Raw genomic sequence first — 26,353 nt, forward strand, 5'->3', positions numbered from 1 at the left:
TTGTGTGTTTTAATTTTTCGTAGGAAAGTCAAAAATACTATTTTTGATTTTTTCTTAGCTGATCAATTTCAATGTCTTCTACTGTTCTCTTCATGACTGTACCAGTTGTCTGTGGCCATGTATTTATTTCATGTGTTGCAATTAGATACACAATGTCCAGTGGAAAGAGATAAAGTCAATGATTTGCATGAGTCTGGGGAGCTAATGGTCAGTAATGAATAAAATAAAACAAACCAGATAGATTCATCTGTGCTGTGTCTTAAAAGCATGGACTTGTTCCAGGTTCGGTTCTCAGTGCAGTACACGTAATCAATTAAAATCCCAATCAGGTACAAATTCAATTTTAAGGGGGGGGGGGACACTGAGATATTGACAGAAAAAGAATTTCCCCCAGAGAAATCTGTATGAATCGTGATCCACTGTGTTTCTGTCTTTCAGGTTGTGCATTCGTGACGTTTACAGCAAGACAAATGGCCCAGTCAGCCATCAAGTCCATGCACCAGTCTCAGACCATGGAGGTGAACTTCAACCTAACACTGAAACCAATATGTGATGTTATATAATTGCCATCTTGATTTCAAAATGGTCTTCACTGTGTAAATAATTCCAAGAAAAACATTTTGTCATCATTAAATGTAGCAAATCTTTAAAAAATAATATATTTATCACAGTGGAAAACATTAATATTGATCACGATTACAGTGATCAACCGCTTAGTTGTTTAGAAAATTTACTTCGATTTAATGAAGTTCTTACACATGACAACACTTGCAGGTGATCAATGTGATCCACCATCTTTGATTTTGTTATGCATTGTGATATGCCCTCTGCAAAATAAATGACTCATCCTTAATTACAATGCTTCAGCTCACAACTGGTGGAAACGCAGGCTGGTTCACTCGGTAGCACCAAGGTTCCATAAATCCTGAAGAGAACTGGTTCAAGAACCAGAGCTAATTTGGTGGAATAAGTAATTGTTCCCTCCAGTTCCTGCTCTGCTTGCAGTTTGGGCCTTTAACAGATCATTACTATCATCTCTGCTCTCTCACAGCAGCAGATATATTATGTGATGCATTCAACCTGAAAATTCAGACAGGAAAGGGCGACAGTGTATATCTTTAAATCAGTGAAAGGTTTCCATTTCATTACTTTATATCCATATGAAAAATACACAAAAGGTTTCAATAATCACAGCTTATAGTAATCAATTTGACCCAGACTGCTAAAATCACTAGTGTTTTCCACGAGATTTTTCTTGCACTTAAAGTCCCCCTCAAAAAAGTGTTTTTCTTCGGTTTCTGTCCCCCTTCTCTGAAATTTGAAATTCAAACGAATCCTGGCAAGCTAGATTTGGTACATCACAAATACAGAAAACCAGCTGTGTCGAATATGAAAATGAGGGCAAAGATACTGGAAAACTTCTAGTGCACGCAGAGGCAGTGCATCCACGAGAGGACGGCAGGTGTGTCAGCAGACAGTTAGAGTTAGCATTAGCAGTTTGTGAACGTTTTATGGCTGAATCTCGCTGATGTTGCCACGAGCCATCTTGTTGTGCACATTCCTCAATGGTCAACCTAGCGAGAGCAGCTGTGGTGCGCGGGGCTCGTGGCCTGTGTTATTTGCATATCATGAATATTCATAGTCTCAGAATTCCTCCATGAGGTAGAGTGAGTGGATGGTTTCTAGCCCCATTTCAGAGTTGTTGTTTTTTTTTAACTTTTTGGGGGGTAAGCAATGTTAAACAAAATAATAGGCATAGCAGATTATTTTGATACACTTTAAAACGTGACTGGAGGGGGTCTTTAAGTTCCATCTGAGTGATGGTTTTATTTATATTTTTATCAATACATCAAGTTGTCACTGTACAAACCTGTGTGTGTGTGTGTGTGTGTGCACGTGTGTGTGTGTGTGTGTGTGCGTGTGTGCGCTTGTGTGTGTGTAGGGTTGTTCATCTCCCATCGTGGTGAAGTTTGCAGACACTCAGAAGGACAAGGAGCAAAAGCGCATGGCCCAACAGCTGCAGCAGCAGATGCAGCAGCTCAGCGCAGCTTCCATGTGGGGAAATCTCACTGGGCTCAACAACCTGGGGCCACAATACCTCGCAGTGAGTGTGTGTTTATAGGACCTGACTATGGATTTACACAAAATGCAATGATTTGCCCGGTGACCAAAGCAATTTTACCAGGTAAAACTTTGCTGTCTCTTCCACTGTGACATGTTGTTTCTCACATGTCCCCCTTGCATTAGCTTTACTTACAGCTGCTGCAGCAGACAGCCTCCACAGGGAATGCACTCAACAACCTGCACCCTGTCTCAGGTACACGCACACACACACACACACACACACAGACACACACACACACACACACACTCTATCTCTATTAAGTAAGATTAGAGTTGAGGTGAGACTCTGCTTTGAATATGTGAATAAATTAAATAAATATGTGGCTTAATCATCCGTCAAGACAATAAAGTGAGTTATCAATGTCTACCCATAAAGCCAGTGTCAACATATATTGTTTTTATTTACAATAGCGGGCAGAGAAAAAGGTGGGTGGAGTCTTGACTCGTCTTGACTTGACTGTGTGTGTGTGTCTGTCAGGTCTTAATGCCATACAGAACCTGGCTGCTTTAGCAGCAGCAGCAACTGCCACACAGGCCACGCCCACAGGCTCCAGCGCCATGACAACATCTAGTAGCCCACTAAGTGCACTAACAAGCTCAGGTAACAAAAATGACAACTAAGGTACTGCATAATAGTGAGGGTAAATGCACCAGGGGCAACAAAATCTAAGTGAACAAAAATTACTTATAAAATGACTTTACCTCATTTTTTAACGATCAGAAAGTGCCGTTTTGTGTTGTTAAAATGTTGACATGACAGATGAAAGCACTGTAACACAGCTTTGTGTAATAATTTGCAGTTGTGTTTATTATAGCACTAACAGTACATGTCTCCCTGAGCAGGCTCCTCCCCCACCTCCAGCAGCAACTCCTCAGTGAACCCTATGTCCTCTTTGGGGGCCCTACAGTCTCTCGCTGCTGGTGCTGGAGCTGGCCTCAACATGAGCTCCCTGGCAGGTACCTAACAACAAGCTCGACCTGCGTTTGTCAAATTTGACATATTTCTCATCATGGTTTGTTGTGGTTTTATGCTGCCAGTACAATGGCTAGAAATCACACCAGAGCCTGCTAGTATGAAGCTTCCTCCAAGTGTTTCTGATTTTCTAACAGTAATGTAACAGTTAGATATAAGATTAACATGTATGAGGCCAACACTCTACTGAATTTGATTGGATTCCACAAAGTGTGCTGCGAAATTGTGGCTTCTTAATTAACATGGTGAGCTGTGCACTTGATGTACTGAGACTAAATCACAGTTTTTTGTTTAGTACTACTAAGTTTTACCTTGGCCTGTTTTGTTTTTCAGTTTTCTGTATTATTTTTATTTCATTTGTTATTTAAAACTGTGAAAAATTGAGAATTTAAAAAAATCCCGTTGACACCCATACCGTTTCTGTTTAATTGTAACTCTGACACAGGCATGGCAGCACTTAATGGCAGCCTTGGCTCCGGAGGCCTGTCTAATGGCTCAGGAAACACCATGGAGGCCCTGAGCCAGGCCTACTCAGGCATCCAGCAGTACGCTGCTGCTGCCGCCATCCCCAGTCTGTACAACCAGAGTCTGCTGCCCCAGCAGAGCGTGTCTGCCGCTGGCAGCCAAAAAGAGGGTGAGTTTTGTGGGCTGGGAGAACAGAAAACAAAGGATGACGTGGGGAGGTGAAAGTAAATACACATTATTATGCCTAACTACTGAAGGACAATATTTCAAGGTGTCTCTTTCAGTTAGTCCACTGTTTATTCAAACTGACCAAACAGTCAGGGAAACAACAACCAAACAATAAAGATTTACAGGCTAAAAAATGTGATGTGTACCACTTCTCCTACTGTTTCTTTAAAACTGACTTCTGCTTCCTTGGCAAATAAAAGAAAGTTAACAGCTAATCGTAAAATCAGGGTGCGAGCATACTGCGTGACCTCTAACACTTTTGAATAATGAGAGCAGTATATTTTGATACCTACTTTTGAGGGCAGCTGGGTAGAGATGTGTGTGATGTGTGTTGATCTCACCTTCTGCTAAGGATTCTGTCTTGTTTTAATTATGCTGCATCAGCCAGCAACAGTCACAGCACCGGTAAGATGTCCCCAACTTCTCTCTGACGTGGCTCTGACCACTTTAAAACAAGTTCATAGAAGGCTTGTCCTTTTTTGTATGTTCATGTGTTAGTCCCACTTCTCAGATACTCTCCCTCCATTTCTCTGACTTTGATTTTAATTCTTTATTATGAGTGTCCTGTATGACACTACGGAGGCCCCCATGGGTCATGGGGTAGTAAAAAATAATTATTTATTTGGAAATCTGAAAGGGTAAAGTTAGTGCACAGTCTTTTGAGAGTCATAATCTGAATTCTGAAATTATCTTATAAGTGTAACCCTGTATTCACTGCTAATTATTTTCAATTATTTTTGTTGATTCATGACATTTCTTTCAAACTACTACATATTACTTTTCATATTTTGTGTGAGAGAGAGAGCATTATTACATTGGCCCTGGTGAGCTCCAGATGATGCAGCTTTTACAGCATATGTTGAAAGCCTATGTTGATCGTGATCTTTTATTTGAAGAGTCAGTTGAATTACTGAGTCATAAATTGTTAAGTGTTAAAAATGAACTGTATTAATTGTCTGTATAGCTGGTAAAACAGACTCATTGATTGTCAGGTCCAGAAGGTGCCAACCTGTTCATTTACCACCTGCCCCAGGAGTTTGGAGACCAGGATTTGCTCCAGATGTTTATGCCCTTTGGAAACGTCATCTCTGCTAAAGTCTTCATTGACAAACAGACAAACCTCAGCAAGTGCTTTGGTAAGTTCACGCAAACTTCCTCTACATGAGCCCTCGTTGGACCAATAAATAATTTGACCCAGGATCTGATTCAGTGCTTTGGCAGTGCCTTGGGGCAGCGCGAACAGCACTATTATAGTGAAATATGTACGGAACAGTTCAGTAAATACTCTCAGCAAAGGATTTAAATCTAACTATTTACGACCAGTAGATGTGTTTAAACTGGTTTAAAAAATATCATTTAATGTGTAAGAATATCAGTGTAGTGCATTTATCTATAAAAGAACATGCGTGATCCTTCCAGTATCTTTTGTCCACAACTGGATTAAACTGTATGAAACCTTGTCCATTATATTGTGCTACTCTGCACCATCCATGTCTGGATGACGAGGAGAGGGGCCATAGTTTATGGAGAGAAAATATACTCAAAATGGTCACAAATGATAACACATGATCTACAAGTGAAAGTTAAGAGTTACAAATGTGTAAAATGATTTGTGCAGCCCACGATTAGAGGGATGCACTAAATATAAATATATGGGAACTAAATTATATTCAATAAATTAATATATATAGTTTAAATAAGCTACCACTGTGTGGCGCACTTCTGCTGGGAAAACAGCCATTCCAGGCAAAAGTGCCAGTGTGCCTGAAAGAGAACGGCATGCGGGACATCCCGGGACATGTGCAAAATGCATACGCCACTCTGTAAGCTGTAGGTTATTTAAACCACATATATTCATTTATGGAATTTGATTTATTTACCAAATATTTATATTTACATTTATTTTATATTGCATGTCTTCTAATCGAGGGGTGACAAGCTATACTGTCTATTTAGAAAAACTTTGTTCCCACTTTGAAATTACACACAAATTCACAGAAAGCCAAGATGTCCCAGTTTTCCTCCAGCACTTCCACACAGCGTACATTTGTGAATCTTTGTGGAGTGGACTGCGGAAAAAGAGACGTCAAAGTCCACACACAAAGAATGTCACAAATTCTTTTTTTTTTTAAATTTGCACCCACAGGAAGCTGTTTGAAAGTGAACATTATTACATCTGTGAAGTTGAAGCTAAAAATCTGTACGTAAAATATTAATATTTATTCAGTTTGTGATGTGTGCATTTGTTCTACTGTTTTACATGTGAACAAATTGATTTGAATTGGGTACTCACAAATCATTGTACATATTTGTAACTCTTATTTCTCACTTGTAGACTATGTGATACACATTTGTGAGCATTTTGAGGCTATTTTCTCTCCATAATTGTTCTCGTGTTTTGCTTTGATTGGCTCAGCTGTGTTAGAGACTAGTGATGTAACTTCACCCAGCACTTGCACATGCATGAAAATAGCAGCTGTACCAGTATGAAATTTCCGTGGTACCGATTTTTGACCACTTTATTAGTTTTAGCTCGGAGGACTGAGAAAAATTTGATTTAAAATATTGTAATTGGGTTTTTTTTCTTTCTTTATTTCAAACAGTCATCAGAAACAACCACAACAGTAGTTAGTGTACAAAACACATACCTTCTGTGAGTCAAACATCACTAGCAATGAAGAATACATGATAAAGCAAGGAATTACATAAAATAAATAAAGAAAAGAAAGTGGGCCCCAGGGGAACAGAAATAATCACGTAAAGACATTAAATATATTGCACAAATGGATGGTTTTCACTGCTTTATTGTTCTGTACGGATGTACTTGTTGTGATGTACTGCTCTATTTCCTTCATGAACACAAAAATATTTTTTTTGTTTTTGTTTTTGAATTTACATTTTTGGATGTGGAATTTGGCAATAAGTAGGATCAAATTGATGAGGAAAAATGCTTTGTCATCCTTACTGCTGTGATCATAAAAAACAAATAATATATCTCTATAAGAAAAAGTAGTGCCAGAGAAAATGTTGTTAACTATAAAGCAAATTTTTCCACAGTTTGTATGTATATTCACAAGACCAAAATAAATGGGAAATAGTTTCTGGATACGATTCACAGAAAGAACAATTTACATTGATGTCACTATTAATCTTGTGAAAAAAATGCGTAACAGGGCAGAATCTATGGAGTAACTTCATTACGACTTCTTTTAATTTGTGAGTTAAGAGAAACGTTTGTGGTGGGGAACACACTTTGACCGAGTCAATGTTGCTCACAAAGTAACTCCCAATAGAACAATTACAATTGTAATAGTTTTTTTTGTTTGTCCTTCAGGCTTTGTGAGCTATGACAACCCTGTGTCATCACAGGCAGCCATCCAGTCAATGAATGGTTTCCAGATCGGCATGAAGAGGTTGAAGGTGCAGCTGAAGCGCTCAAAGAATGATAGCAAGCCCTACTGACGGTGCTGAGGCACTGCAGACTTAGTTAGGCAGGGTGATGTTATGGTAAGTGGAGTATGAATAACCAAGACTGGTCCACAGAAACTTGTCTGTGCGTTACAGGGTGATGTCCGCGGCGCTGCCTCTCCTGGTCATTGTACCATGTCCAGGCAAAGAGACACATGAAGCTACATGCAAGAGTTTTTGGGCTAGACTGGATTCCTCCTGTGTTCTGTTGTGGTTCATGCACTTTGTTTTCATTTTAACAAGTAAGAGAAACAGGTGTATTTTTAATTTCAGTTGAAATGTTATCAGTTTGCTGTGGTACATAATAAGCATATGAGTTAATTGTTAGGATATGTTGCACTTTGACAGTCGGGTGCCAAATCCGTGTGTTTTTTACTTGCTGTTCACCCTCCGCTCCACCACCACCCAGACTCGGCTTACAGCCCCTGAAGGCAGCAGGAAAAAAACGACAACAAATAGAGCTACGTTTGATCAGAAAACAAATCGTCACTTTTTCTTTGACATCCTCACAAACCACATGTGTGGTTTCCCTCCTTCTGTATTTGGTATCTGTATTATCTCTTGAGATGGAAACTGTGTGTATGATTTACACCTCAATTAGTGGTGAGGCACAGAAGCTCAGATTGTTTTTAAGGAGGAGCTCCACTAACACATGCAGCTATATTAACATAAAGGTTTGTGTGGGCGCGTGTCTCTGTCAGTGTTGCGAGGCCAGTCGTCTTCATCAGTGACCGCTGTGGCACTCGAGCTGTAAGCAGCCCGTTGATGCTGGGAGCACCGTGTTTTCGCCCTGAGGTTTACAGCCTCCCGTAACCTTGCTGTTGGTGAGAGACGCTCGATGGTCGTCCGTTTACTGTCGCATCTACAGATGACTGTACCGTTTCGTCTGTAACTGACTTGTCCGGCTCGTACCAATCGTGTAGCCCCGCTGGATGACCGCGAGTTTCCGTATGGTTTTGTTGTGTTTAAACACCGGCTGGAATTGATTTCTGTATGACAACGATATTATGCTTCTGTCAAGCAGAGTGTTTTGCTGTTGTTTTTCCTCTGGAAGTTAGTAAAACAAATTTCAAAATGCAGCTGAAATTGCACGTGAGCATAGACACGTCCAGAGGACTGAACACGGCATGCCTTGGTGGGGCTCCTCCTGTGCTGCTGCACTCTGAGTGACTCGCGTACAAATCCAAGAGTCATTTTATGGTTTTAGTTAGTTTCTACTTTGAATCCAGGTGAACTCTCCGCTACTGTCCTGCTAGAAAGCGGCTGGCTAATCTACAGAGGGCTACACCACGTTGTCTCTCACTGAATATGTTCTGTGATTGGAGATTTCCTATAAATGTCAAATTGCTCAAGACAAATATGTTAGTTGCTTAGACTTTCAGAAAATTGTGTGCGTGCGTTTGTGCGTGCGTGCGTGTGTGTGTGTGTGTGTGTGTGTGTGTGTGTGTTTTGATAGAACTAGTAGGCAAGACAATTGTTGAGATGTATATTTAAACTATTATGCCTTTTCTATTTTTATATAGGTTTTATACTTCCCCGGTGTGTTGGGGAACTATTTATTGCCTAAATTATTTATCAGAATTGAAATTATTTTGAAAGACAAATGTGAAGTCCAAAAAACTCCACTTGATCTCCTGGTGTGTGTCCGCTCTTTGCCTGTTAAGCGTTGTTTACTTTTTGGTGATGTGTACTATGTGTCAGTGTGGCATGGACTGTGTATAGGATCCATCAGTGCTGCTACAGACTTCATAGACAACCCCCCCCCCCCCCCCCTGTCATACATGCCTCCATCTGAATAAACCATTTTCCAAAATAACAACACAGGGAGCATAGTTTATTCTACAAGTCCATTTTAACATGTGCCTGTTGGTCCTGTCTCGCTTTATGAATACATAGCCATCCCATATGTGTTGTCAACATTTGTGCACCAAGTGCTTTGGTGTTTCTCCAGTTTTGATCCGAGTATTAGTCTTCTGTAGTGGGCCGGTCGGAGTACAACTCTGTTACCAGGGCCTCAGAGAATCTCTATTTACAGTATCACAGGGTCATTCATGCTAAAGAAGCTGCAGGTCCCTATGTTCTGTGTAATATTGTCCTGTCTACTTAATGTTGTTTTGTCACTGTTGGAAGTTTCTTGGTATATTGTAAACTGTACAAAAAGCTTTCTTACTATTGCACAAAAATCATTATTATGTGTTCAGGGACTTTGTAGTCATAGCTGATTTGTCGCTGTGTTGAGCTTTAAGACCACTGTTTGATTCTGGAGCTATTTTTTCATTTAAAGACAAAAGAAAGCAAGCTTTATGGTTTGCACAGTGAAGAGTGAAACAAGTCCCAAGTGTTAGTGATGAGAAATAGTGGTGGTTACTGGTGGTGTATTTTGTAATTTAAGACGCATCACCTCAGTTCGCTTCCATGATCTGTCTCTACAGCATGTGGTTAGAGCATCTCATCTCTTAGAAGAAGCTGGCAAATGTTACTCCAACAGGAGCAAACTGCTGTTTTTGTTTGGGACTGATTTCAGATACCACACTTGGTGCTCTTGCAGTGAGTATTTCAGATGCGGGAATCAAACAAAGAAACTACATCTCACCCAGCACAACAGTGAGGTTCATTCATGTGTCTTTAATAGGCTTTAAACAACAGTGGAGCTCTATGGCACAGAAGAACAAGATAAACCAGGCTTTGTGTCGACACAGTCCTTGACAGTAAGACTCACAGTTGGTTTGGGTCTGTAGATTTGTTCACAATACAGAGAATACCAGTGTAAATTAGAAGATACAAGTCTGCAAATGGAATATGATAAACATCCATATATAAAGGGAAAAATGAAAAGTAACATCTCTTAACTACACATCCTGTTTACCTTTTTACGGACCTTTCAGATGTATCTTTGCTCCGCTTTCATGCTGCCGTTGGTTTTCATTCATTTCTGTCTGGCATAAACGTCTGTAATTGAAGAATATAGACACTCGCCCAAGTGGTTTCCTCAGACAGCGGACAACAGGTCTCCAGTCATCTTTGCTAGAGCTGCATTGCTATTGTGGACTTTTGGAAGCAATCTGCCATGAGACTGCATTACTCAGCAGCAATAATGTAACCGTGGCAGAAGATGACTGTCTCCTAGATTTTTATTTATAAAAGAAATTCATTTTAACTCCTGACTGCTGGGATGGCAGAAAGGGTACATGCAGAAATCTGAAATGAAGCAGTGTAATTTGCAAATAGTTGTGATGTTGAGTATTATTTTAGCTAAATTGGAGAAAACCTAGTAAACTCGTGATATGGGACTTGAAATACCTTTTTGAAAATGTAGTCAGTTGTAAAAACAGATCTAGATGCATGGAACATATGACTCTTAACTTGTGTTTGTTTTCATCATTTTAACACAGTTACCAATTCATGGTGATTAATAATGACAGAGAATTATTAAAAAGTCATTATTCCAGTGGCACTCTGGAGCCTCCCTGTGATTAGCTGTTTTTAGACTGTAGCCGCTGATCCAGAGCTCAGGAGGCCTGTAGTGTGGCCTGCATGTTGTCACACATTCTGTGCTGCCATTTTATTCAGTCTGTTGTATGTGTGTTTTGCCTTTTGTCGTCATCCACCTCAGTTTCCAGTAACACGTGGCCCGTCATACCCTCTGTCCCTGAAACTGACCGTTGAGTGTTTAGACTGTGATCAACCCCACACAGAGATAAATCATTCTTTGTTTCTTTTTCTTTCTCTCTCTCTCTCTCTCTCTCTCTCTCTCTCTCTCCTGTCTGTGTTCCATTGCTGTTTAACCTAGGTTTGTCTCCCTGTTGTGTTTTTCTTTTTGTTTTTTCTAGATCTCTTCCTGTTTGCCCTAGCATGTTGATGTGGCGTCACAGTTCATCGTCCAGTCCTTGTGTTTCCTGCGCTTCTCTGATGCTTCCAATTTCACCTTTGACCTTGTGTTTGACATTGATTTCTGGGAGGTTTTGTTTTGTTGTTTCCTATACGTCCTCCGTTTTGTCAACAGGGGCACTAGAAAGACTGCCACTGAATATGTTTGAAAGTTACATTAGAGTTATTACAAGCAAATAAGAGAATCTATTTTTCTAGAAGTGACTGACTTAACCACTAGGTTTTTGTGTTTTCTTTGCAAAATCAGTTTGACAAGAGTCTGAGCTTTAACTTTGTTTTTATCTCCTGTGTTGTGGAGCAGTCCTCCCAGTGCCCCTATCCTCTTTAGTGTGTGTGTGTGTGTGTGTGTGTGTGTGTGTGTGTGTGTGTGTGTGTGTGTGTGTGTGTGTGTGTGTGTGTGTGTGTGTGTGTGTGTGTGTGTGTGTGTGTGTGTGTGTGTGTGTGTGTGTGTGTGTGTGTGTGTGTGTGTGAGAGACAGCAGTTAATCTCCAGAGGATGTTGTGCGTGTGTTTTCATTGGGATTTCCCATTTGAGTGATGTTATGAGGAAGTAGCATTTAATGTCAGTGTAAAAAAAAAAAAAAAAAAGGTTTTTAAGTTTCAGCTTGTCAACTCAGCACTGTGAGCACATGATGCATTTCTGCTCTTTCATCTGTGGAGAATCAGACATGACATTCACAGGGAGAGGCTTTTGTCACAGCATATTCAGTATTCATGTTTGTTTTTGATATATCTGCAATGAAAATCTTGGTAAAATGTGATCTAGTTTGTGTTAACTTAAAAAATTATGAATAAACTGGTGCCAAATGTTTTGCACAATCAGTATTCCCCCCCTTTTCTTGGACATGCGTGATTAGTTAGGCCAGTGGAGGACACGCAGGGGTCGCTCGGTGTGGCAGGTGGAATCGTGCACAGCAGGTTTTTACAGGAGAAGTGACTCAGGCAGGACGTCTCCTGCCTGCAATATTAAAATTGGTTTTGTGTGATATTGGACACACCTGGAGTGCTCACACACCAATACGAAACACAAGTGGCTTATTCATAATCTATGTTTGTGTGCATTCACTGAATCCCGGGGCCCATATAGACCCACACTCATTTAAGACTTCAGTCTGTCTGTTTTCCTGACCAATGGACCAATGCTGTGGCTTGCTTTCATGTTCTCATCCTGCTTGATTGTTTGATAAAACTTGATTTCTATTAAGTCCCATAGATTCCGACACTTGCCTTGACTAAAAGGGGAATGCCGCTGTAAATTCACCGGAGGGCTCCCTGGAGGAAAAGTGTTGTTGGTACAAATTAAAGGGGGTAAAGAAGACGAAGTTCAGTCGTACGTCTGTTCCAGCTTCTCGTTCCTTCCTCCGTTATCCACGTGTAGTCAGGGCACTGCAGGTCACTGTAGGATGCAAAGAAATTTAACATTTTCTCTACCGGGAACAATAAGATTCAACATATGGAGAATAAAATCCCCAATAAACCTTCACCTTAGAATTACAAGCAGCTTCTCTATCTGACTTTTTCTTTCTAAAGTGATTCACATGAAAATTGAATGTGAAGATTGTGTAACTTTATTTTTCCTTGACGTGCATTAATGGCCCAAAAACTTAAAAACTAGATAAAAATAAAAAGTCCTATCCCTAAAGTCAATCTTGATCTTGGTTTGAAAAGGTTCTACTTGCAGAGCACCGATCATTGACCCAAATGGCCTCTTTGACCTCACTGTTCTGTGACTGAGTGTTAAAAAAAAAAGAAAAGAAAAAAGGCTGAATGTTGGAGTGATGCTCAGGTTAAAGTTTTATGGAAGATGGTGTCAATTGAACTGATAAAGGTTTCAACCAAGATGAATCTGTTTTTTATTCCTTGTGTCAAGCTTGAGCCACTGTACTTAGATACCTGGCACAGAACATGCCACTGTTTGATTAAAAGAATAACTGTTATTAATAGTAACTCAAAAGTAAGTTTGTGTTTTTCAGAGATTACAGCTATAGAGCCAACATGCTAGGTTTCTGAACAGCTGATCTGACGCTAACTCTACCATAACTCTCCTGGATTTGACTCTGTTTCTAACTAGTGCACCACAGCAGACACACTTGTGTTTACATGCACGTGAGTGTCATGGTTTTTAGGAGTATTCTGGTTACACAGAGTCCCTATGGTTGCCCTGTTTGACCAATACAAGACAACTTTAATGAATATCCATTTTGATTTCTGGGGAGTGGAAACTTAAAACCCTAACTATCTCAAACCTGTCTGATGGAAAATATAGAACCCAGAGGTCATGAAATTAATTATGCATGAATCCTAAATAAACTCAAAACTCAGTTAACAGTCTAAGAACTAGGTCTCCCTAGAAAACGTGTTTGAAGTTAAGTTTTAATTGAAAAAGGAAATTGACAGACTCTTTAAAATAAAGAGTTACAGAATATTCTACAAATACTTATTTCAAGTTTTATCAGCACCTTACTTATAAATTTTATTTCCTGCAAACCTTTTTTTTTTAAATTAAAAAGAAGTCTAAAGTTGTTAAAAAAAAAGTGTGTAATGACCCAAATTGATGAAGGTTATGAATCTAAGCGATGGCCACATTTCATTGACACCAGAGGAAGATAGAGGTTTTGATACAGAGCCCCAATTATGGTCAGTTTGCTGCAAATCACATCAAATATATGTCAGTTATATCAGTTTAAACTTTAATAAGTGCACCATCACTTTTTCCATACGGACCATGCACAATAAACTGTGGAGACGCTTGAAATGTCCTTGACTTGGCTCATTCAACATAATTGCTTTACCAGGTGCCTGACTTAGAATGTTCAGTAATGCAGGGAAACCATTTTTAATTCCTGAGCATCTCCAAATGTACAGATAACTATTTTCAATTCAATTTTATTTGTATAGCACCAAATCACAACATGCATTATTACAGAGGAACTCAACAATTAACACAATGAGCAGCACTCACTTGGCGACTGTGAAGAAAAAACAAACTCCCTTGTGACAGGAGGACATTTCTAGCAGAACCGGACTCAGTTGTGTGCGGCCAGTCACTGCTGAAATGGAAGAAACGGGGGAGGACCTTTGATTGAGACGTGTCTCAATAAGTCCACCTTCACCGTTGCACCGGCCGAGTCCTGCAAGAGAGACAGAGGTAATGTGGAGGTTTGTTTTCTGGAGAAATGTTTTCTAGTGTTCTTCCAGCAGCAGGACTTCATGGTAACTAAGTAAAAACAACTTTGGAAAAGAAGTGCACGAGTTTTATTCAAATACGGTCTTCCTGCAATTTACCCTCACAACCATTTCATCTGAAACTCATTACTGACACTGAACTTTTGAGATTGTCCACTGTAAAACTCTTCAGTGAAGCATTCATCACCTGCACCTTATCATGACACTGACACATCACCTGTACTTGTGTTGGATGGAGATGCATTCATATCAGCCATACACTGAAAGGATAAGAGTTTGTCTTTCAGCAGAAGGTCTAAACATATTCCTTATTAGTTGTTACTACATTAAAATATCTAATTGATATATTGCCCTGTTGATATTATTTGATTACAGGTATATCAATATCATTGTATAATTTAGTTGTTAAATGTCCCACACGGTGCATGTTTTGGTCACAGTTCTTTAATTACCATGTCTACGAGGTCTTTATTTAAAAAATGTCTTGTTTATGTTTATAATTAAACTGCATTTTGCGGTTTAGTTGTATTTGAACAATAATTCCAGGAGAGAGACTTGACTGGCCTGACCCTTTAATTCCATTATTAAAGATAAATTGTCAACATGTAATGAATGATGGTTTGTTGTTTTGTTGTGATTTTATTACTTTCAGTGTAATGGAGCACTTCTTTTTTTGTTGTTTTTAAGCTTTGTGTCTTTGCTTTCTGTTCCACTTGAAGCTCCACCGGTCATTTCTCTGAGCCAACTACGTGCTCTGTGAAAATAAAATGTTTGGGGAAACTTTCATAGTCCCTGTGTTTTCAATCAGAAGCCCAACACTTTGCTTTGCATTGGCTTAATGGAAATGCTCTTAACTGTTTTCACCATACAATAATCCACGCCACACTTTGTTTTGTCCCTGCTAAATTACAGGACGACTGGAGCTTGGGTTGTGTTCTGCAGAGCCCCGGTGGCACTGGCTCCCACAGAAGAACCCAATATCTTTAAATATTGTGCAGGTGCATTCATGAAGAGCAGATAACCACAATCCAGTGAAGGTAGAAAAAAGAAGTTCCTTTGCCTTGAAGGAGAAACAATCTGATATGTGTATATATATATATATATATATATATATATATATATATATATATATATATATATATATATATATATATATATATATATATATGTATATATATATATATATATACACATATATACTGCCTGAAGTACATTTAGTAATAAATCCATCTTTGTAATATGAAACTCAGATTTAACTTGTATTTAAATAGGGCTGCAACAACGATTACTTTCATTATTTATTAATCTGTTGATTATTTTCTCGATTAATTGGTTAGTTGTTTGGTCCATAGAATGTTATAAAATGGTGAATAATGTCGACTGTGTTTGCCCCAAGATGATGTTTTGTTTTGAGCACAAAAAAAGGTATTTAGTTTACTGCCATAGAGGAGCAAAAACACCCGGATATTATTCTCATTTAGGAAGATGAAATCAGAGAGTTTGGACTTTGAATAGATGTCAGACATTATAGTTAAAAGCCTCAACTCCGTTTGAAACCCACTTTCAAACTTGTGAAAACTTCATGCCTTTATGATGGTAAGAGTTGGTGAGATTTCAGTTATTGTCAGACTGGAGCTGGTCTACATGAAAACTTACTTTAGTCAGACAAATTAAAGGAAGTTACAATGATTAGGGCTAAAGAGGAGGCAATATAACAAAATTCCTTTTTATTTGAAGATGAAATAAACCAATTGAATGAGAACGTGATCGTGTTTTAAAAGCTAATAATGACATTTTCTAATGAGATAGAGAGATCTTCTTGGCAATCACCAAATAAAATGGCGCGACGTGGATTCTAAAGTGAATTCATAGCTTTGATTAAGGCGGTGTGTAAAGACACTACAAAAAAAAGAATACAGTTAAGGTTTCAAAAATTTGAATATTTGTTTTAAAGAGTCTACAGCCTGTCTGTGATACCAATGAGAGATAATTGAAATTATAATTATAAATCTGCTCTTCATAAGTATGTCAATTCGTGTTAAGGCTGTGTTGTTTAAATAGTTTAGGAAAATAAAGTTTTTAGAAAAAAAAAAAAAAAAAGCAGCTTGACACTTCCGGGTCGACGGAGTCCCGAGCGGTGTGTGTGTGTGTATATGAGAGAGCAGTGTCTGTTGTTATTATTACATCTGCGAACTGTTGTTCACATCTGTGACTGCAAAAAAGACTCTTGAATCGAAACCCGGAAGAGACAACATGGCGACCACCATCAGTACTCAGCGGGGACAGGTACACACTGCGCTGTCTTCATTCAGACACACAGCTAGGCGGAACTAGCCGCACTGTTCTGTAGCGGCATCGCCCGTGTTCGCCCCGACTTTAGTCGCTGGACGGCAACGTGCCAGCGTCGCCCCGCGGCCCGCGGCCCGCGGCCCGCAGCCTGCAGCCTGCGGCGCCGACATCGACATCGTCAGGCTCCGTTGGCGGGGACGCGCGCAGTGACATGTAACCTGTAACCGCGGCGGTAACCTGTATCAGCAGACTGAGCTGCGGCGGTCTGCTGACGTTACACGCCCACGTTACACGTCCCAGTCCCAGTGTTTGCACTAAATTCAACGACGACGCGGACGACTGGGAACTGCCTGTCCGTTCAGGAGGGGGGAGGTCGTCAACAACTGCACCCGAGGAAGAGTAACTTTTGTCAGCACGTAGGCGCTCATTGCTGAACTAACGGCCCGAGTATACAGACACGACTGCCCCCCCCCCCGCTTTTAATATACCGGGATGTGACCATGCCATTGTGGTCTCATTCGCGAGTCAATTAAAAGTTGGGACATAATGGATTTTTTAGAACTATGACACATACCCCACTGTCTTCCAATTGTACCTGTCACGTGACTATTCAGGTCCGATCATGTCGGAGTGACTGCGCCTGCGCGACAAGACGGGACGGTTTGAAGTCAGTGTGGGACCTGAACTGTTTGAGAGGCATGGACTGTATCGGGACTGAGATAATGACACATGTCATGTCGAGTACCGATTTGTTATTATCTGTCTATTAGATCATCTGCCACACACACACACACACACACCAAAGTAACACTCCCAGCCCAGACCTCTGAAATGTGATTCCAAAGTCTGCATGTGACTATTACATTAATACCATACTTCTATGAAGTACAGGAAAAAGTAAAGACATTTTAATAATACATCACTCGCCTTTTGCTCCCTAGAGCTTATTATGATTTGGCAAATAAATTCAAGGACAAGGTCTATTATGCCAAAAAAAGTAAATAGAAAGAGAGTCCACGTGTATATAATAATGATGATAATATAAAATCCAAGTTCCCACTGCAGACACCCACAGATCAGGTTTGAGCCCACCACATTCACGTCTCTAACTACTGTACAATCTTACACCAGTGGCAAAAAGCAGGCTCATGTTTTACTGAAAATGTCTTATATGACAGATGATTAGCATTTAGGCGACCAATGACAATGCTAGACTGGCGTAGCCAGACTAATACTCGAATGTGTATTAGTCTGGGACCTCTTGGTGTTACCAACGGACGCAGATCAAAATGTCTCTGGACGCAATTGGGTAGACCTACAACCAGTGAGAGCATTGAATCGTGTGACGTCTGTTGAGTGAAGCGAAAAATGTCAACAGACTAGAGCAGAGAGGAGATGCCTGTGATGATGATTCCACAATGTCTGTGAACCAGTGTTCTTGTTTTTGTGGGAGCCTTTTCGAAAATATCGTTTACATTTAGTCAATTGCTCGTTCAACTGTCTTTGATGTTTACAAAATTTGGTATAAACACCGCCCATTATCAGATAATCGGTTGTGATGGGACCAGCAAGTTTTCTGCTGGGGGAAATCACTTTTCAATGGAGGGGATCCAGACATAGTCTGGCAGAGCAAATTTGTCTGGTTCCAAGGCTAACATAATGATGTGTTTCATCAGGAAGTGTCTGTCGCATACCTTTGGGCATTTAGTTTTTGTTGATGTTATTCCCACTGGAGCAATAAGCAATGACTTGGAGATAGAGATGCAACTGACATCAATTAGCTGTCACCATTGATGGAGTTTAACTCAGTTATGACCAGATGTGGCTCAGTTGTCATCACGCAGCCTACACAGAACCTGAGTCACATGGTAACAGGTGACTGTATGTGGGGCGGGGACAGGATAAATCCTCTGTCTGAAGAAAAACAACCTGGTGTTTGATCAATCATTCTTGAGCTTTCCACTCACTACTGGTCGATGACCTCTGACCTCTTTCCACTGCACTGTGAGGGGTTTTGGTGTGGGATTCACACACAGCTGTTTCCAGTGTTCATTCAGGCTCCTTGCTGCTCTGTTTCCTTGGTGGACTGTTCCACACAGCAGTCACAGGTCCTGTCTTTAGGGCGTCACAAGCACAGATCTGCATGTGTTGAGTGGTTTGTGGCAAGTGTTGACCCCTTGTGACTCGACGACTCGGGCCATGTAACAGCTGAGGTATGCTCGTAAAGAAGAACTAGTTTGTATGATGTGTCGCACGATCAGACAAACTGATCTGACAAAAAGTTGACTCGGGCAGTAATTGTCTCCCTTGCCAACTGTCTCTTATCAGTTACAGATGCTTTCCCAGAATGTGCTTATTTTCTCCATAAACAAGAAGTCGTATCTCCAACTCTAAAGGTGTGACGTAGGAGGGCCTTGTGTTTGCCCTCGGTTGCCACGGTGACTCGTAGTATTGGAGCTTCATTGATGATGGCTTTTTATAGTCAGCGTAACTCCGTGTGAAAACAATCAGAGTTGATTCAACTCACTCAGAACAGATTTTCTTGAACCGAAATCTCAGATTATTTTAAACCTGCTTCCTGGAATACACCCTGCGGCCTGTTGCATCAGACTGCTTCCACGTTAGAAAACACAATTAACCGGCAGTTGAGTGTATTTTGTCATCCAACTAAAGATTGAACATAACATAAATGGCCGTTTCATTTATTAATTTCAGTCACATTTCAGCCACAGGGTAACACTGATGTACTGCCAAGACCCCGCTCTCACACATCGATCTGTGCAGTGCTTCAGAGCATCCACAAAATGCTCAACAAATCCAGACTTCATAGAGCATCTAGTGATTCTGTGAAAGTCTGTCATACTTCCAGTCCACAATCCTCAAGCTGTTGATCACATGCACATGACTTGCACAAGAAACCGTCTTTTGGCCATGTCATTGAGATGAATCATTTTCCACATGATGGCCACAAGATTCGAATGATGAGTGCTATTGATGAGTTGTTTGTTGTTGTTGTTTCTTTTGCATTTAGACTTTTCAAATCAAACGTACACAGAGACATAAACTTCTTTGCAAAATAGGAAAGCTAAAAGAGAAGAAATTATTTCATACAAGTGAAATTATCTGTCCATGCAGCAAGATTTTACTTGACAAGAAATCTTGAAATCAGACATATTCATGCTCAATTCAAGAATATACGCAAATTCACATAAAGAAACAAGGGAATAACTTTTTAAAACAAGATATATAATCTAATTTTAAAATGTAATATCCACATAATAATTTGCTGTGCATAGATAAGGATTGATTACCATGATAATTATAATGATAATAACAACAACAACAACAAAAGGTTATGCATCAATCCTCCCATCCAGCTAATAAATAAAGCTCCAGAATTAAGGTATTGGACACATTTGAAAAACAACAAAATTAAAAAACTGAAAAAAATTAAAAAATGAGAATATCTGTTGTTTTACTGTCCATCTGTCTCCGGTGTGCACTTTGCATTGTCACTCTGAATCCCTATATGTTTCTAGTAGAGCCGGCTGCTAGTCGGCTGGCCGATAATATCGGGCGATATTAGCCTTTCACAGACATATCTGTATCGACCGATATGTTTAGAGCCCAGATATAACAGATATGAGCCTTTAAATGTTTTTTTTCTGTTTACATTTTAGGTCAAATACATGTTTGTTTTCTTTCTTTTCTTAAAGTTCTATTTATTTGGTTGTATTTTTTTCTTTCAATTTATAGTTATATGATAAAGTTTATGGTTAAACAAAAAATATTAGCTTCAATTACATTTCTGTTATATAGGTTTAATATTGACATGTGTATATATATGTTTATATATGTATATCGGCCGATGTATTGGTATCGGGAATCTTGTACTCCCTAAGATCGATGTCGGCATCGGTCCCAAAAAATCAATATTGGTCGGGCTTTAGTTTCTACATATACAGTATATATATATATATGTATCCAGGTGTTTATTGGGGAGCTTCCCCAGGACTTCCTGCGGATCACTCCCACCCAGCAGCAGCAGCAGGTCCAGCTGGATGCCCAGGCAGCCAGGCAGCTACAGTACGGAGGCTCAATGGGCACCGTAGGGCGACTCAGCATCACTGTGGTCCAGGTAAACACACGTGATCTCATTTAGATATTTGTATTTGTCGATACGGATAATATTATATTTGTCTTCATACCTACCAGTATTTCAACAAAAATGATTCTTAAATACTGTCTTAAATAGAAAGGGATTATACTGCACTGTAATGTGTGTACATAAACAGCGATTCTATGGCAGTAATCTCCTATTAATTACTGAGACACAACAACATCATAATGTTATGAGTTGTTTGTAACTCTGATTCTATAAATCAACACGTATAGCTCGAAGTTACTCTGTATGAAAGAATGTAAACACAATTGAAGGGAATATGAAATTTTCATATTTCTGTCCTTACCTACAGATGAATACAGGTATGTTTATTTTTTACTGCAAGCAAACGTTTAGTATCAGGTCATGCTATCCAGGTTCCAAGGGGAGTTGGATCATGAGCAAATTAATTTAGGCCTTTTTTGGATAACCATGACCTGGATGACTCCGTATCTTCACAGACGTACGTCTGTCCAGTCAGTAAAAGTGAATCCATTATTTTGAGCCAATCAGAATGAAGAGTTTTCAGCAGCCATGATGTAATCCATGTACAAAAAAAGTGGACATTTTTCCAATTATCCTGTTTTCCTGAACATGTAATTGTAGTCATTCAGAACTGAAATCATTTAGAATGGCAAAGTTATGTATGGACTCCTCACTGCGCCACAATCTGCTGACTATGAGCTGTCCCCGTTGCGTCTTGAATGTATCACTAACTGAAGCCGCCTTTGTTTTTGCTGTACAGGCCAAGCTGGCTAAAAACTATGGAATGACACGGATGGATCCGTACTGCAGGATCCGACTGGGCTATGCAGTCTACGAGACACCCACCGCTCACAACGGCGCCAAGAACCCACGCTGGAACAAGGTGGTCCAGTGCACGGTGCCTCCGGGGGTGGACTCCTTCTATCTGGAGATCTTTGATGAGGTGAGGAGGAGGAGGAGGGGAGATCATAGGCCACAGAATTGTGGATCTGCTAAATATAGTATACAACCAAACGGAGTAGACCCATGTGCAATATCACAAGAACTATTAAATGATTTAAACTATATTACGTATGCAAAAGTGTACAAATACAGGCCCCAAAGTACAACCTCCGTGAAACAAAAGTGATAACCAGTTCCAGTTCTAGCTAATTTCATGAGCTAGGTTGCTAAATAACCTGTAAAAACTACAACCTCCTCAGTTGTAGTCTGGGTTGTTCCCAATACAACATGCCTGCACACAGTTAGGAACAAGTAAGAAACCAGATTGTGTTATTTCATAAAGATGGAGAGGATACAGGAGCTTTAGTAGGCTACTGGACAGAGGCTGAAACACAACAGCAGCGTTTAGAGGGAATAAAAAGAGACATAGAACAAATAAGAGGGCGAAAGACTGACAGATTATGCAGACTGAAAAACAGTTAAGTGCTTCTAACTTGTCATAAGAATTATATGTGGAAATTGGTTTTGCAGTGGCTGATCAGACAGTGTGAAGGTCTTTGGATAAAGTGGGGGTCGACCGATTATCGGCGCCGATATTCACAATTTTTATGAATATCGGTATCGGCCATTTTTAAACCAATTTGCCGATAAGATAATATCATTTTAAAATGCGCTACTTTGACTGTCACTTCTCTCTGAACTTGAGCAATGTCCCATCTTTGTTTGTTTGTTGAACTTCATAATAATGCTGCTGATAGCTCCCTGCACTTTGTGTACGCATGAAAAAAAAGTGCAAACTTCAACGGCTGTCTGGCGGGAAACTAAAGCAGTGAAAAAATACGTCCTCTAAAGTACAATTAAATATATTATATAAGATATTTTCTTTTTAGGTAAGCATTTAAAGATGTGGCGAAAAATACGTTTTCCGGTGGTCCCTTCTGCAACAGCAGAGCTCAGACTTACGCTACTTATGCTACTTCCATTTCCATACCGAATGAATAGACCCAAGTTCAGTTTTCTCAATTCCTGCCACAGAATACAAAAATAGGAAGCAGTTAAATCATTGTTCTTATCTATCATTTAACTCAGGAGAAGTCCCAAAAATATTTTACATAGGAGTAAACCTACACTAACAGTAATTCTCTTGGACTGTGGATTGATTAGTTCATAAATGGAATCCTATAAATAGCATATGCATACGATACAAATCACAAATCATCTGATTTGCTCAGCTATAAAGCTATAAAAAGAACATAAAAGTATGTCCCCCAATATTACTAACCCATGAAGACGAATGAGAAACCCACAACAGCCAGGTTCAAAAGATTCAGACAGCAAAGGGGTTCAAATGGTCTCAATCTTTCAAATGCAGCCAATAACAGCAGCAGCCCGTTGAAAATGTTTGTGCAGGGATTTGATGAACAACGCAGTCTCCAGTCTGTTTAAATGTGTTATCACCGATGCTGCGTCCAGAGAGCGTTCTCCATGGACGACAGGATAGCATGGACCCATGTCACCGTCCCTGAGGGCCTGAGGGATGGCAGCGTGGTGGACGAGTGGTTCACCCTCAGCGGCAGGCAGGGCGACGACAAGGAGGGCATGATCAACCTTGTCATGTCTTTCGCTGTGAGTACATTGACACACACACCCCATCAAACAGACTTTGATATGGACTAGTTTCTTTTTTCCTGTTTTCTGCACTATACAGGGGGTCAATTGATAAAAAACTGTGGCAATATCTCTGAAAGAATCCCCACTTAACGTGTTGTTCCTCACTGACATGTTATGTTACTCCCTGGATCTCTTAGGGACGTTAATGAGAAACTCCACACTGGGTTTCGTTCAGTGACACAGACCTCGGCTGGGTTTGGTGAGGTCGGGTGTCAGCTGACATCCTATGATTAAACAAAATCTTATAATCTTATAATAATCTTATTTATTTTTAAATAAATCCTCCCATTTACCCATTTTTAAATGGGTTGCCCGGCTCTCATCACAGTCCAACTGTAATTACACCTATTTAAACCTATTTGAATTGATTCTGTTAAATTGTATCCCTGTGATTGTGAAACACTTAGTGACTGGTGTCTTTGAACAGAGTTACACATTTGCTCGTGTGTGTTTTTGTGAATGGGTGGTGGGGAAGGAGAAATTGTGAAAGACTCAGAAAAGTGCCGTCCATTTTAGTTTGAAGATTCTACGGTGGAATTGTTCACTGATGCTTTACTCAGCAGCATAATGATGCAGGTTTTTCAAGTTAACATTATTTGTAGTTGTCACTAAAGCAGCTCACTCTGATTTGTTGGTGTAGAAGCTGATTTACAAACGTAAATGACGACGCAACATCTTACCCAACTAATAAACAATGTGTTTTACTGCTGATATCATTTTGAATTATCTGCTTGTTACACATTAAGTCCCTGTGATAGAAAACTGGACTGTTTTGTTGTTTGTTTATAGTTTATTGACTCTCGGATGCATGACTTTATTTTCCTTTTAGAGAATGAAGTTTATCATATAACGTGACATTCCGTTTTCAGCTTTTAGTTTTCATTGTTTTTGCCACAACCTCCTCACTGCTCACGTTTTCTATTGCTGCCCTCTACTGGTTGGTTGATGTCACCTCCAAAGGGTTGTGAGAAAGAGGTTGAGATACCAGTGGGAGCTACATGTAGATATCACAAGGTAAAACAATCTTGTGTCTGTGTCTTTTTGCCAGTCGTTACCAGCAGGGATGATGACTCAGCCTGTCGTCCTGATGCCCTCTGTGTATCAGCAAGGAGTGGGATATGTGCCCATCGCAGGTCAGACACACAAGCACACACACACACACACACACACACACACACACACACACACACACACACACACACACACCACTCCGCCTGTCAACGTCTGTGGCTGTCAAGGCCATATTACTCATTACAATACTTGGGTAACAACATGTTTGTTTGTCATCTGCCGCATCAAAGCCGACTATCACATCTGCCGCATGTGACCTGTGTTGCTAGGTGTGCCTACAGTCTACAACCAGGGTATGGTGCCCATGGCAATTCCAGGAACCATTCCGGCCGTTGCGAGCCAGGCGCCGGTGTGCAGCGAGGAGGACCTGAAGGCTCTGCAGGACATGTTCCCCAACCTGGACAAGGAGGTGGTTCGCACCGTGCTCGACGCACAGCAGGGCGACAAGGACGCCGCCATCAACTCGCTGCTGCAGATGGCTGAGGAGCTCTAACGGCAGAGCACAAGCTCACAGTGGACATCCCAACACACACATATACGTATGCATGCAGCCCTCTCTCACACACGCACACACGCACACCAGCTCCACCAGCTGGTACACACAGAGATCTGTTTCCTCCCCCCTCGTCGGCTCATTTTGGGGCCGACAGTACCCGAAGCCTGGGCTTGCTCGGCTAACACTCAGCTATTGGTCACTGGATCCTCAAAGCATCAAAACTGTGTTGACATTTAGTTCCAAGAAGTCACTGGTTTGAGGTGATATCAGTAGCAGATGTACTGTATTTGAGAAGTTAATGAAGTAATGACCCGATCGTATCACAGCAGAGGCTCAAACTAAATATTGAACTGGCAGTAGTGTGACTTGATGTTAATTGTAAATCCTACTGGCACAAATCATTTTGTATATCTTGTTTTGTTTCAGTGTCACAATCTCACCGTATCCATAGTAACCCAGTCTGTATCCCCCCTCTGATCCCACAGTTTGATTTGCACAGAGTTAATTTCATGTTGATGTTGTCGTTACTAGAGTGTGGACAACCTGCCTGTAGTAACCTGCAGTGAAATGCTTCTGTTTCATATGTACCTGTAAAATGTCTAGTGCATTCAAAATCTGATAAATTATTATGAAAGTGTTTAATTATAATGAATTCTCCACGGTGATGAAAGAATCGAGAACGAACACATGACCTGAGGCATTTGAGGTGCAGGAGAACATAACCACTTAACGCTGAGTCATCTTTTAAAATTCCCTTGTAAAGTTTTGATGGAACCAATTTTCTGTCAGTGAAGTGCGGATGCGAAGACTCAACGTTATAAAGTAATAACCATGTGGAGTCACCTTGAAAAGAAAAGTAAAGTAAGTGTAAAGATGCAGCCAGAGTATGATGAGGTGTCACTTTGAAGCTCAGCAGGATGCAGAGCTTTTGAGACCAAGATTACAGTGACCACACTTGGTCCACAGAGGCAGACTCGTAACATTTGTTATTTAGTGCCACCTTCATGTCAAAGTTTCTACATGACGAAGGAACAACAAGCAGAGCTTTCAATTCTTTAGTCTTCATCACAGTATTTTAATGTGTTGTAGTTCCTAAAGCTTCCTTATTGACACTTGTGGTTTGTAAATGTCTGCCAAAGGTTTCTGCCTTGTGACTTTTCACTTGTGGTTCCAAAACAATCGCCGTTGAGATTCTTAAAAAAGTGTTGCAGTCATTTCTTTTGGCGTCGTGTCATTCTGTTTTAATTTTCAGCTCACCACTGCACAGCATCTGGAGGTGTACACACTTGGGTCGGAAATGTGCATATATTAGAAATGTTAATTTAGGCCAGAAAAGAGAATAAGTAGAACAGGTGTTTCATCTGCATGTGACAGACGCACATGGTTTTAGGGAGTTTGCACCCAGC

The 26,353-nt window shown here is 40.3% G+C and overlaps 2 protein-coding genes and 1 long non-coding RNA gene across 12 annotated transcripts in view; 2 read left to right on the top strand and 1 right to left on the bottom strand.

Annotated features, from left to right (window-relative positions):
• The window catches only part of celf1 (cugbp, Elav-like family member 1), a 31,387-nt gene extending 19,423 nt beyond the window's left edge, over window positions 1-11,964 (top strand). For 5 of the 10 annotated variants that reach the window (XM_035628530.2, XM_035628531.2, XM_035628535.2 and 2 more), the window contains 9 exons: window positions 439-518; window positions 1,943-2,104; window positions 2,248-2,317; window positions 2,603-2,725; window positions 2,968-3,081; window positions 3,543-3,731; window positions 4,175-4,195; window positions 4,783-4,926; window positions 7,125-11,964. In XM_035628530.2, the coding sequence (XP_035484423.1) occupies window positions 439-518; window positions 1,943-2,104; window positions 2,248-2,317; window positions 2,603-2,725; window positions 2,968-3,081; window positions 3,543-3,731; window positions 4,175-4,195; window positions 4,783-4,926; window positions 7,125-7,252 (1,031 nt within the window). In that variant the 3' untranslated portion in view covers window positions 7,253-11,964. The remainder of the gene's footprint in view (window positions 1-438; window positions 519-1,942; window positions 2,105-2,247; window positions 2,318-2,602; window positions 2,726-2,967; window positions 3,082-3,542; window positions 3,732-4,174; window positions 4,196-4,782; window positions 4,927-7,124) is intronic. The other 5 variants (XR_004790545.2, XM_035628532.2, XM_035628534.2 and 2 more) reach the window with 5 other exon arrangements.
• Window positions 11,965-12,295: 331 nt separating this feature from the next.
• Window positions 12,296-17,245, bottom strand: LOC118302424. Its single transcript, XR_004790546.2, has 3 exons — window positions 17,195-17,245; window positions 14,108-14,276; window positions 12,296-12,541 (listed from the first exon to the last, which is right to left on the bottom strand). It is a non-coding gene; the product is annotated as an uncharacterized LOC118302424 (long non-coding RNA).
• On the top strand, window positions 16,431-26,161 carry LOC118302422 (toll interacting protein). Its single transcript, XM_035628539.2, has 6 exons — window positions 16,431-16,617; window positions 20,609-20,758; window positions 21,528-21,710; window positions 23,183-23,335; window positions 24,429-24,513; window positions 24,721-26,161. Exons 1-6 carry the CDS (start codon window positions 16,585-16,587, stop codon window positions 24,942-24,944), a joined length of 828 nt encoding a protein of 275 aa, XP_035484432.1. The 5' UTR covers window positions 16,431-16,584; the 3' UTR covers window positions 24,945-26,161.
• Window positions 26,162-26,353: the final 192 nt, after the last annotated feature.

This window comes from Scophthalmus maximus, chromosome 4, assembly GCF_022379125.1.
Source record: "Scophthalmus maximus strain ysfricsl-2021 chromosome 4, ASM2237912v1, whole genome shotgun sequence".
NCBI lineage: Eukaryota > Metazoa > Chordata > Actinopteri > Pleuronectiformes > Scophthalmidae > Scophthalmus > Scophthalmus maximus.

Excerpts from the sequence above, each read along its gene's own strand:
- LOC118302422 (XM_035628539.2), top strand. The coding sequence starts at position 16,585 with ATGGCGACCACCATCAGTACTCAGCGGGGACAG. Across the intron at positions 20,759-21,527 it reads TCAGCATCACTGTGGTCCAG|GCCAAGCTGGCTAAAAACTA; the intron begins GTAAACACACGT and ends TTTGCTGTACAG. Across the intron at positions 23,336-24,428 it reads ACCTTGTCATGTCTTTCGCT|TCGTTACCAGCAGGGATGAT; the intron begins GTGAGTACATTG and ends TCTTTTTGCCAG.